This window comes from Vidua macroura, chromosome 2, assembly GCF_024509145.1.
Source record: "Vidua macroura isolate BioBank_ID:100142 chromosome 2, ASM2450914v1, whole genome shotgun sequence".
Classification (NCBI taxonomy): Eukaryota; Metazoa; Chordata; class Aves; order Passeriformes; family Viduidae; genus Vidua; species Vidua macroura.
Window position 1 is genome coordinate 10,597,776 of NC_071572.1, and position 13,758 is coordinate 10,611,533.

General features: G+C 34.9%; 1 protein-coding gene across 3 annotated transcripts in view; it reads left to right on the forward strand.

The window, feature by feature from the left end:
* Positions 1-13,758, forward strand: part of DMD (dystrophin) — a 566,297-nt gene that overhangs the window by 225,118 nt on the left and 327,421 nt on the right. For all 3 annotated transcript variants that reach the window (XM_054003170.1, XM_054003155.1, XM_054003164.1), the window contains 2 exons: positions 1,858-1,959; positions 7,148-7,256. In XM_054003170.1, coding sequence (XP_053859145.1) covers positions 1,858-1,959; positions 7,148-7,256 — 211 coding nt within the window. The remainder of the gene's footprint in view (positions 1-1,857; positions 1,960-7,147; positions 7,257-13,758) is intronic.

Consider the following 13,758-nt stretch of genomic DNA (forward strand, 5'->3'; position numbering starts at 1 on the left):
AAAAACTAAATAACAATTATTAAAATGCCTAGCTTTCATTAAGATAGGGAGAAAATTACCTCTTCATTAACACTCCTTGATTATTTTTTTTCTTTACATGCTGAGTAGGGAAGTAAAAAGTTAGCATAGTATTGAAACAGAAAGAAAATAAGACTTTAATGAAGGTTTTATCAAAAGGTTAATAAACTCTCACCCACCTCAATATCCCAATTTTGCTGTGCATTGCTTTTCAGTGCTCATTCTCCATGAATCCTTGCAGTTATATTTCATTAACATTGAAATGCATAATTAAAAAAATGTAATTGAAACATGTTTCAAATATCATTGCAAGAAATCATTGCATTCGAATATAATTGCAAGGTTTGATTCACTTCATTTGTTGTTGACCAATAGTATTTGAAAAGGAAAATTAAAGATAACATTGAATTTACTAAGACTTTATTTTTAGTGGTTGTCCATAAAGTTTTGTAAGTAAAGTTTCAGGGAGCAGTGTAGACATACTTTATATGTTGAGTTTAAACATATGAGCAAAATGGCCCCTTTTTGGGACTTAAAAGAGCATAGATTTCAGCAGGTTTATTGCAGCAAAAAGAACAGCAGATTTTCACCAAAAAACGATGTGTTAGCTCAGATAGTGACATACCTGGCACAAAATCATGTCTGCTGTCACCTTTATGATAACAGAATGTGGACAGAAAGTTAACTTGGAGAGTCAGTGGGTAGTCAGCAATACTTATTAGGTCAAGGTAATCAACCTATGTAGTAGGTGGGTGAAGAGAGGAAAACAAAAAGACCCAAATAATTTTGATACACATTTCATTTTGATAACTCAGGTATTATTTCACTTATATTACTAGAAAAAAAAAATGAAATAAATCATGAATCTTGGAATTCCAGATGTAGTTTATATTTTCTTTTACAATTTTCAGTAGGTTTGGATTTTTGTTTGTTTTGGTTGGTTGGTTTGGTTTTTTTTTTTTTGTTTTTTTTTTTTTGTTTTGTTTTGTTTTTTTTGTTTGTTTTTGTTTGTTTTTTTTTGTTGTTGTTGTTTTGTTTTGTTTTGTTTGGTTGTTTTTTTTGGTTTTTTTTTTTTTTTTGTCTTAATTGTAGAGTTTTGCCCATTATTTGTCTGGTCAGTACTTGGCAAAATGAAGCTGCTATATATTGGGAGATGTTATCTGGAATTTCCTTATGTTAGCACATGGATGACATCTTTTCAGATTAATAAATAAATTGTTACAGAATATGTTGTTAATTCAGTCAGGTGTTGTTGTTAATGGAGGTGCCTCCCTAGACCTTTAGGAACTGTCACTAATACTGTGCTTTTCTTTTTAATTTCTGTAAGTGTTTTTACTACCTAAGTGGTAGTTTAGTACTCACAATTGCAGTCTTCTTTTAAAATTTTTAATCTTTCCTAACACAGTATTGTTGTTGCATGTCATTAGACAGTTTTAATGCCACGTACTGTATGAAGAAATGTTAATCAGTGCACTTTTCATCAGCTGGTAGTGTAAAACAGACAAAACAACAGAGCCTCTTAAATGAGATTTCTCATGCCTGTCTTTCTTACTGTGAATTTGTGCTAGCCTCTTATTCATTTTATTGAGACCTTCAAGGTGAAGTGACCTACCGCTGTTCATTTTGGTAACATTACTCTTTTCCATCACTCTTTAATTTTAATTTTTCTGGTGATCCTCTTTGTCCCTAGCTGTCACTATCCTTGTGTTTGCCCTCTCACCAATTCTGAATAGAAGCTTGTCTACTGGTGTTTTACAGCTTCCCATGGAGTTTTGGGACAATTCAGTCTTGCTGCTTATGCTGTGGTTAATCTAGACTGCCTGTGTTTTTATTTTTCAGGAAACTGAAGCAGCAGTGAAGGCTAAACAGCCGAATGTGGAAGAGGTTTTGTCTAAAGGGTGTCATTTATATAAAGAAAAACCAGCTACTCATCCAGTAAAGGTAATGAAGCAACCTTTAGCAATATCCATTGCTGTGTAATAGGTTATGCTTCCCCTGTTGTACACTTGTCCTTGATGTGCTCTGTTTAAAATCAATAAAAGAACCTGGCAAATGGCATTTGTTCTATTCTGTGATGGCATAGCCAGCGAAAATTTAATGCTCCCAGCTAAAAAACTTATGCATATTGTGATGGGAATATTGTTTATGACATTAAGGTTGTTTTACTCATTCAAGAGTATTTCACACTAAAAGACAATGTAATTTTTGTTGTGTAATTAATGGCAACATGTAACTTGTTTTTAAATTCTTTTATTTTAAATTTCACTGTCAGAAATTTTGTCAAATAAAAAAATGCGCAGATTTTCTAGAAAAGGTGAGTTAAGTTATAAACAGAGTACTGTGCTTTCTTTTTTTTTTTTCTTTTTCATTTTGAAGGAGAGAATACATGGCAACATAGAACTTTCTCACTCAATTTCTCTGCCAAATTTTATGTAGAATGACTGACTTGATTCTGTTTTGGATCAGAGGATACATTGTTTGGAAGGCTATGCCTCCCAGCACTTCTGTTTTAGAAAAATTTACTGTAGAATCCTTTTCCTCAGCTTACAAATCAGTTATAAGAGGATATTCTATATGCTTTTCCTAAAGACTGTGAGGACCTTCATTGAGTCTAGAGTGTCATTTTCTATCCTGTGGAATCCTGAGGTCATCAGCAAGCATCCTCCCATGTCTGGTTCAGCTGCTTTTCAAGCAGGAGACCAAACTAGTGAGGTCAATACCACACAGCCAGAGCTTGGTCTGGTTTCTAGTGTTATAACTGCTAATTAAGTATCTGTAAACATAATGATTAAGAGTTCCCAGAAACAGGAATAGTGACTTATTGATTACACTAAATATCTATTTCAATTGCTTTTGACTGGACTGAGATAGTAAACTTTGTATTTAGAGCTTTTCAAAATGTACAGCACTCCAAAGGCACAATTGGTAGAAAAAGGGTTTCTTCATAAAGATAAGATGTCTGTAGGTGATGTCCACAGTGAATTTCTTGTTCTTCTGTCTCTCTTTAGTCACTATAGTTGGAGTATTATTTTCCTACTTTTACAAAATTTCCTCTGAATTACTTGTAAATCCCACCAGCAGATCTCCATTCACAGGAACACATGAATGAACTGATATCCACTTTAGAAATTAATACATGTTAAAGAATGATTTGGTTTCTCATCTTCTTTCCTGAACAGAAAAGCTTAAGAGTTAATATCCCCTTTTGTATATGTGCATTTTTAATGATCAGTTCTCCTAAACATGATAAAATGCTAGAAGAGGTAAACTCAAGGTGACTTGAGTGGGCAGAAGCAAGAGTCTTTTGGGTGTTTTCCTTGGCTAATAAACCCCTATTTTTGTTGGGAACTGAAATGTCATCTACGCACTGAATGGATGATGGAACAAGAATCATTCCCCAATAAGTGCATTTACTCATTTTGTGTGATTTCAGCTGCAGTCTTTGGGGATCTTATTCCACATTTTAACAAGAAGAGTAGTTGAAACAACTGAAAGCTAGAAGTTTTGCCTTTCTAGATTTTTTAATTGCATATAAAGAATTGCAGAATGAATGCTGGTATATTCAAGAGGAAGAGCTAGTACTTGTTTTACGTAAGAATGACAGAAGTATAAATGATGTTGAAATTATTCTGTTTAGCCCAAAATTCTGACACAGAAGTGTATGTATTTTAAGTGTTCACATCAAAGACTGAAAGTTGACAATTTTTACCATATTTACTGGAAAAAAAATGACTCTTTAAAGATTATAATGTTCCTTATGTTGTAGTTTTGACAATGGTATTATGATATTATCTGTGAGGACATTAGTAACTTGTGGAGTAGTACATATTTAATTTTTAGTCCCTCTTTGATTGCATTTTACTTGTTTCTTTACATTCTGCAGTTCATTTAATTGTGCAACCTGTGAAGTTAATTTCTGGTTCAATGTCTGTCTAGTGTAATAAGTCATAAAGCAGTAGTTATATTCTGTCAGGACTGTTGAATTGCTTTGTTGATGTTGTACGTAGGTTTCCTTAAGTCATCATTCTTCCTGAGTTACTTTCAGCAAAGTCTGCTATTTACATGTTTCAACACAAACTTTTTGATTAATATCAAAATAATTTTCTACACAAAAGGTATTTTGTGGAATCAAAAATAATTTTTACACAGATTAAGATGGTTTTGGAAAGATATTAGCAAGTTTGCAAAGCTAAGAACTCAAAATTTTAGAAAATTTTTTAATTACAGCTGCTCTGCTACCCTTGGTTTACACTGAACCCTGATTAATTCAGTCCAGGATATGGACATCACTCACAGTGCAAGGAGCAATTCAATACTTAGACCCATAGTTCTTATTTAGTGTGTGGCACAGAAAAAAAAAAAGATTAAATTACGTGCCCTCTTTAAAAGTGTTAATTACTTGTCTAGCATTGCTTGACAATTTGTAGATTATTTAGTTCTCTGAGGCAGCTTTGATTTTTTCCATCCATTATTTCCTTAATTCACCACAAATCTTCCCATTCTTTTCAATAAATGAAGTAGAGATCCTATTGACTTACTCTCACCACAGTCTTTCCTGTGTTCAAAAGCAGTATGTGCCAGAAAATTAGAAATATCCTTGCAATTTATGTGCATTTTATCTGAAATATTGTTCATAGTTAAAATTATTCTGGCATTTTCTAATGCTTAGCTGCTTATCTTTGCAACCTTTATAATATGTTCTCATTATAGTATTTTGAATGTAAATTAAATCCCATGGATTTATATCGACACGTACTTAATCTTATCTCATAGTTATGTCACTGAAATAAGTATATTTTCACACCTTCACTAAGCATACTAAAATAGAATTTTGCAACACAAGTCTGTAAAAACATTTTTGTTGGCAAATCAAATCCTTGTATACGCTGATTCAAGAGTCAAGAATGGGATGAGATGTGTGATCCTTTAAGCACTAGCACTTTAATAATCAGACCTATTCACTTTTATAAAATGGATTTCATTCTTTTGAAATGCATTTCTGTAAAGCTTTTGAAGGTGAGGGAGAGTGAGGTTACTGCTGGTGTCAGTGGCAATAGAAAGGATGTAAGCCCCAGTCTCATGATTAACAGCATTTAATCAGAACAGTTTATTCAGGAAAGGATTTCTGCGCCAGTGGAAGAGCTGTGGTTCCCTTGCCACAGCACTCAATTTGTCTTTTCCTCTGGTGGGTGAGAAGTAGTAAGAAATTTATTTTCATTGTTCTCAGTCTTGCATTTAAAAGACCACATTTCTCTCTCTAAATATTCATATATAATTTTAGTGCTGTCAGTAAGATTAGTCCACATAAGGGTGTTAACATCACTTAAATTGCACCAGTGCTGACATTTAAAGAAAACTTTAAATTTTGTGCTAAGTGCAACATATTTGGATGTTCATGCTTGTCACCAGAGGTCTAGAGTTGCAATTACAGCAAAATTGTTGTGCCCAAAGAAGCTAACATTTTAATGCATGCACGTTAATTTATGCCAGATGCAAGATCAAACTGGAATTTTGATAGAAGGGTTTAGAACTGGTTGCTCTCTTATTAGTGGTGCAGCTGTTGCCCTGGACAACCACTCTAACGTGAGTGGTAGGCATGTTTTATATTTAGTTGCTGGCAAGAAATCTCTGGCTCCTATATGTAAGAATGATTAAGTAGCTACTCATGACAAGGATCAATATTAGAATGATGGAATAGAGCCCAGCTCCTGGGACAGCCCCAGAATCACCCCATGTGCCTGAGTGTTGTCCAAACACCACTTGAACTCAGACTGGCTTGGAGATGTGACCACTTCCCCGGGGAGCCTGGTCTAGTACCCAAGCACCCTCTGGGTGAAAAATCTTTTCCTGATATCTAAACCTTCCCCACTACCTCAGAGTCTGTGTGTGTGCTTGGGTACATACATATTTCAATTTAATGAGCATTGTTTTCCATCCCTCTCCTACTAACCTCTGTCAGCTCAGACTCTAGGTGATTAAAGTACCTTTCTTAATAGGCACCCTGTTTCTATCACTGCTGGATTGTGATTTCAACTATATGACTAATTGTGGATTGAAACCATAGATTGCTAAAAGCATTCTTGAGCTGCATCAGTACTCTGTCCATTTCAGTAGCAGAGATTCATAGAGCAGCTTAAAGAGAAATGCTGTCTTCATTTTAAGAGTTTAGAAATGTCAGCATAGAAATAGAAATGCTTCATCCTTCTTTACAATCCTTAAAGCAAGAAAAAAAAAGAGAGGTAAAAACAACATTTTCAAATCTAAATGCCTCTCAGGGTTATCTGAAGACTCCAGACTTTCATGCAGGTTTTGTTCACTGCACAGGACTGTGTGCTCCTACACTGAAGTTTATGGTACCCTGAAGACTCCAAAGATTTTTTTTTCTTTTCATTTAATGGGTGGAATAATAAATTCTGCATATGATGTTAGAAGTTGCAGAGGTTTTATTGAAAAGCTTTTTGAAATACATAACTCACCTCTCTAATTTAAAAAAAAAATATATCATCTCATGTTCACAGTGCTTAAAAGCCAAGCATCTCAGGCTGGGGGGCTGTCCCTGGCAGGGTCAAGATCAGGCCTTGTGAGGGCAATCAAACACAACCCTGGGTGGCTGGGCAGGGCCAAGGGAATGGGCTGAGTTGGTCCAGTAAGTCACTCTGTGGTCAAGGTCAGACACCTGTGCCGGTTCTAAGTTGGCTCAGAGGTTCAGCAGCCAAACTTTGAGGAGAAAAGATGCTTTTAGGGCTCTAACACCAGGAAACTCTTTTGTAGCACAGCTGGAAAGGATTTTACTTGTCCCTGTCCCTCATTTGTGAAAATTCATTGCTGTATCTTTCTGTTTCATATTTTTTTAAATTCAGCTTATCCACCAGATGAAAAAAAAAAAAAAAAAACCTACTTAATTTATTTTGCATTTATTTACATTGCATTTACATTTGTTTACATTACAAATCCCTGTTGGATGGGGCCCTGAGGAAACTTATCTATTGGGTGGCATCCCTTCCCATGGTGGGAGGGAAGTTGGAACTAGACAATCTTTAAGGTCCCTTCTAACACAAGCCATTCTGTGGTTCTGTGACACATTAATTAATGTATTATAAATTTAATATTTTGTTATTTTCTATTCTAGAAAAAATTAGAAGACTTGAATGCTGACTGGAAGGCAATACAACATTTAATTCAACAGCTAAAGGAAAAGCCAGCATTAGCAGCCTTTGGCCATCTATCTTCAGGTGTCTGTAAGTGCTTCAGTATATGTATTTTTTTAAATTAATTACAAATCATACAGTTAAAATGAAAATGGCTGGAGACTGTCTAAATTAATTCTGCATCCTTAAAGGTGCTACTATGGCATTCAAGTTGTTTTTTTATCATTGCCTTTCTATTTTATGCAATGTATCCCAGAAGACAAATTAGATTATGATTTGATGAAAAGGTTGCAGAATGCTTTTCAAATTATTACTGTTTCAAAGTAATTTTTCTTTCATTCCATGAAGAGGTGAGATTTTGACTTTCTGCATATACTAATGGAAGAAATACTGCAAAGGGAGACAAATTATTTAAATTAAAAGATAATAATGTTACAGGTCAAGTAGATTGGTCACAGAATGAAATTCTGAAATTATTACTACTGATGGGGCAATAAAGTCAGACTGTTTCAAAACAAAGCTTGTCTATTAACAGAGAAAGTCATATGACAACATGGTTGCAGTTAAATCCTAAGTCTGTGATTTATATTTCTTCGTGTCTTGCATTCATGAATACTCAATCTGATCTCTGTTTCATTTAAATTATTTTGACAATATTTATATTAAATTATTCTCATATCTCTTTGTGTCTTCCTGTTCCCTACAATGATTACAAACTCTTCTTTTTTTTTTTTTCCTTGATAAATGGATTTTATTTCCAGTGCTTTTCTTTAAAATGTAATGATTAAGCATGGGTGAAACAGAAAACCTTACTGGAAGCACTGCGCTCAATCTGAGTTTCTGAAGTCTCTAAGAGTCTTTACTTGATATTGGACCATTTAAATTGCTTGAATGAAGAATGTTACCTATACCATTTGGAAAACTGCTCATCATATGTGGGAGCAGAAAGAAATCTGCTCTGTCAGAAAGCCTCTGTCAGATTGCCTGGAACTCAGGCTCTGATACAGCTGCAGTAATCACTTGGAATTGGATTACATGTGGGTTGTTGGTCCCTCTTGTTTTTAACATGTTCTAGTGGGTAACATACAATAAAAGCTTAAACTGGAAAATTCTCTACCTTCTAATAGTGGTCCTCCAGGACAGCAAAGAAGAAAACCCTTTTTTTTCAGAGAAGTACATAATTGCTCCATAGAGAGAGAATTCAGATATCTCAGTACCAGAAGACAGTCCAGCTCCTGCCCAAATATCATGTATGAGTTGAAGAAAAGGAGTTGTCTTGCTCGTAACATGTTGAATTTTATTAAAAAGGAACTATTATTTGGGTTCAGTCCCTTAGAACTGCTGTGGTTCCAGTGGCAATTACTTCAACTTTCTAAAAAGTGCCAAATACCACTACTATATTTTTAAACAAGTAGTACAACAGCATTCTTGCTTTGCATGATTTTGTTCCAAGGCATTCTATAGGAATCCGTGTAGTGGCATGGGGGAATGAAGGAGATGTGTAATCATTTTTTGCTGTGCTAAACTTGCTGTGTCAGTTTTCTGTGTGAACAGATTATGTCAGGCTCCAGAGGGAAAGAGTGTTGGCAAGTTGTGAGTTTGCTGTTACAAAAGAAATTATAATAATGGAACAAGAGTGAGAACACAGAGTAGTAATGTGATATATTTTTATATTACCTCATCTCTAGCTGAAGAGTTGCAAAATTACTCACCTTAATGCAAGATGTAGTCTTTGACTACTAACGTTGCTGAGACTCAGCAGATGGAACTGTACATGCAGAAAATGAAAGCACTGGTGTTCTATAAAGGATTAAGCAGGAAGTAAGATTGATTTCCCTTCTATTGTAATGAGCACTTAAAATTTGAACCTGTGCTTACAACACTAATTCATAATTTTTCTTTATTCTAGTCAGTTTACTGTGATCGCCTCATTATAGGTGTATTGACATAGAACTGTAGAGTTCAAAAGGGATCCAGGGAGACATCTATTCCTTTTGCTCAAAGCACAGTTGATTATTGCAGGTTGCTCAAGGTCATGTCCAGTCAGGTTTTTAATATCTCCAAGGATTGAGACTCTACAACCTCTCTGGGCAACTTTTTCTGTATTGAGCAACTCTGACAGTAAAAAATGTTTCTTCTTCTATTCAGGTTGAATTTCTAGTATTTCAATTTTTACATAGTGCTTCTCATCCTGTCTCTGGGCTTCATTGAAGACAGTCTGGATCTGTCTTTATTCCTCCAATCAGATATATAAACACATAGATATGATCCTCCTGAGCCTTTTCTTCTCCAGGCCAAAAGAGCAGACTTCTACAAAGATAGGAAAAGATATCTGCTATTAAGGTATTTTTGTAATTCATTTAAAAGAATGGGAGGAGAGGAGGGAAGAAATTGAATGTCATGGGTCTAGTAATTCTGTGGTATAAGTTCTGCAGTTATTTTAACCACTCATGTTACAGATATGTTTATGGCCTTATTTGCTCTCTGCTGCAGACTCTTTTGAACCATAGGGACTCAAAATGGTTATGGGAGGCTTTAACCAAGCCTCCAAAAGCTAAACTATCTCATTAAAGGTCATTTGTAAAGAAAGATACACCAAATTGTTTTGGAAGGGTTTTGTGAAGCAATGTCAGTATTTCCTGTTGACAATTACTCACTTCCTGATCCTACAGGGATTTTTAGGGACATCAAGATTTAATAATGTTGACATGTGTATTTGAGACCAGGGAATGAAGATGTAACTGGCCCATCTCTACTGTCCTGTCAGGTATAATTTGGTCTGATTACAGGAACTGGTCTGGTTACAGGAACTCAGACAGAGAATCTTATAAATTCCATCTGGTGGCTGTTACACAGGTAAAGCACCCTGGTTATAATTGTTTCTAGGTCTGCATATTATAGTTTCTTTGGCAGTAGAAGCATTAAAAAATAGTTCTTCATATTCCACCAGTAGTCCAGTGCCCTCAGGCATAAGGAACAAGAATTGCTTCTCCAGCTCAAAAAATGTACTTAGCTGAAGGGTATGCCTAAAACCTTAGAGAAGATTGACTTCCAAGACAAGATGAATCAGGAAGAAAATCACACTTGCTATCTGTACTTGACAGGATAATGTGAAATGGTGTGAATGTCTCTATTCAAATACCTTGATGCATTGCTTAGATAGCAGTTTGAAAACATTTTAAACAGAAAAAAATGCAGCTCTGGAATGTGCTTTTCCAGGAGGGAATTTTTAATAGCATCATTAGCATTCATATGACTTATTTTTCTTTTTTTGTACTGAAGTGCTATAACTGTATTTATTACTAAGTTAGGTAAAGGTACACACTGCTTTGTAAACCCCTCTGAATGCATTGTGGGGTAGGAATGCTCCTGACTTGTCCTGGAGGAAGATATTTTCCATAATTTGTCTCATTTCAGTAAGATGCTAGGGGAAAATTTTGGCCACTTTTATTTAGAGCTACCTTGAAAATACAATTTCTTTAAATGGATGTGTATTTATTTTCAGTTATGATGTACTTGAAGTTAGTGAAATTTTAGCACTACAAATGAATCCACCTGAAAATCCTCTGTCAACTAATTTTACATTTTACATATTCATCTAATAAAACTGTGAGTGATCCATTATCTTAATACTCTTGCAGTTTAACTTGTTCAGTCAATAATTCTTTGTGTACAAGCAATTTTTTTTTCTCTTGATTGCTTACACAAGTTTTTGTCCCCTTTTGTGTCTTTTTTTGGTATGAAATGCCTAATCAAGTGAAACAGAACAACGTGTGACTGTGAAATGATGAGTGACAATTATAATCAACTGCAATGGTGAAATTTCTTCTGAAATTAGGTAGAATTTGCCCCTTTAAACTTTAAAAGTTATCAGTCTTATTTTGGAGCATTGTTTGTAGGAGATCCGAAAAAAGATAGATAAAAATAATTGGTTGTGTTTAACAGATTGCAGCAGGGTTGCATTTGACAGAAAGACTTTATATGCATTGTTAGGTGTTGTACACTTACTACAAATAATTAAAGAAAAGATAATTCTGCATCACCAGAGCTAACCATCAGCACTCGCCATCAGCTTTAGGTATCTTTAAATGCCTACAATCAATGCTCTTCTGTGCTTTCAGTATAGCTTGCTTTAGGAGTAGGAGTCAGATACTGCAGACACAGAGCCAAAGACTGGGCTTCTCTGTGCAGGGGAAGGCTTTTCAGGATTTAGAATGGGTGAGGAAGAATGGGAGAGGAATGAGATATCATGCTAAGTCAATTAGACTCAAGTTGTAATGTGAAGACTGAGCTGCAGTAAGTTCACCAGCAGCAGTGGTGGTGGAGAGAACTCATCACTTATTAACCCATATATTCAACTGGATACAGGGAAAATATTCACAGTAGTCACCTCCAGAGTCTATATTACCTTGAGTCTTGAGGTTTGAATTAAAACAGTGATATTTGGTGATGCGGTGATATTCCCCAGTGAATCTGGGGAAAGCAGTGATAACAGAATTTTATTTGCTTATTCTTTGGTATTTTACTTGCAGGAGTATAGTATGTCTCCTTCTGTTTAGGAAATACAGTTTAGTTTTTATTTCTTTGTGAAGCAAGCCCCCACCTGGACTAGGCATGCTGCTTTGTTCCAGGCTGGTAAGATCTTCTACAACAGTTCTTGAAAAATATCAGTTACTCTGGATATGCACCTCTGTGGTTTAAGCAGCTGGAATTTGTACTCACTGCTTGCAGTATATAACATAAGAAACAACTGCTGGTGCTGCTAAAAATATACTATTCATGAGCCTGTAGGTTTTTGAGGAAACTTGGCACTAAACAAAAGCATGTATGTGAAAATACATACTTTGATGAAATAACTGAAGGTTTAAAACTAAAATCCACTTACCTTGGAAGCTGAAAGTGCTTCTGTAGTGCTAGTGCATGTATTGTATGCATCTGGAGTTTTCTTTTGTTTTCAAAATGTATAGTTGAGTTTTATATTATTCCATACTGGTTATTTCTAAGATAGGGAGATGTACAGATGGACATAGCAGTATCCTGAGTTATGAAGTCTGCTCTGTTAAATCTCTGACATGATATTTGGTTTAATATTTTCAGTGGGAATGAAGGATTCTTTGTTTAGGAAACTATAACCATTGAATTTATTCATTTCCATGGACTTCAGAGTTGGATTGTATACTGTTCCACTGCCTCTTTAAAAACACACAAACCATTTGTATTTAAGAGGTAATCAGGAGACAATAACAAAACTGTAAGAAACAAAATGACAACAACTAGCTTCGGGCAAAAAAATGCACAAAAGGTACACTTTCTTTTTTGCCATATTTCAGAGCTAATGTGCTTTGAAGCAGTCATATATATTATAGTCAGTGTTTGAGTGAACACATATGCTGTAGTTCAGCACTGTTTCTCAGAATTTCCAAAAGCTAGTCTTAAAACTCCTTGTGCACCTGAGAATATTACAATATGTGTATTCAAAGGGCAAATGTAAAATCAGATATTTGAGTGTCTATATTGTTTATAGCAGCTGGCATAATATAATTGAGACCAAGAATACTCAAAATAATTCTTTGTGAAAGACTGAAAAAATCCATGGGTGTGTTTTAAATACTAATGGACATGTGTGTTGATATTGTGTTGATATTAGACTTCTGTTGCACATAGTCTTCACTATTTAAAAGAAGTTTGCTGTCACCTATTAAAAAGCTTTCATGGGGGATATGGTAGATAATTTTCTAGAACCGTTCTCCAGAGAGTTGAAGAGGTAAAAATACACAGCATGCAACTGTTGAGACAAGTAGTTCTTGTGAACCATTTTGGTTCACTTTGGTTATAGGACATCAGTAAAAAAGATCACTCTCATGAGCTGTAGTAGAGAGAAATATTTTTTCCAATAATGATTATGTGTCTAAAACCATATAGTTTCTGATACTTGTGCATGTTGACTCTAAAGTAAATGTCTACTTTTATTAGCTATAATTTGGTTTAACGCTATGAAAAGTTTCACAAAAATAAAATGCAAGAGGGAAATTGAATATATAAAAATGCAGTAGGGAAGTATCACAGAGAATACCTTGAGCTCTTAAAATTTTGGAGACCAGTAACAGTAGACTCCTCCTTTAGTCAGCTGGCCTAACAAAAGTTGCTCATGCTTGTATAAGTGGATTAATAAAGGAACAGATTACTCTCTTTACCTTTTCTTTTGGATGAAGGAATAAATAATGGTTTATATAAATAATTTTAGTAGATTTGGGTTTGAGTCATTTTACTTTATAGACTCATGTAATAAAGAGGTTCAGAGATGCCAGCCTGAGATGGCCCAATTATGGGTAAATTGCCATATATCTTTTTTCCCCTTTATATTCAAGAAAGAAGTGTCTAATCATTCCATCTGATTCCATTAAGATTTTCATTTTCATTTTTACTTCTCACATATGTGATACATACAGCAAATAACAATATGGCACAAAACTGAATCTGTTACCATTTGATTGGAGATTTTTCAAGGTCAGGACCCAGTTTCACAAGCAGTTCTATTTTTCAATACAGCTGACATCAGACACAAGCTGAAGACAAACTTGTCTAATAAAGC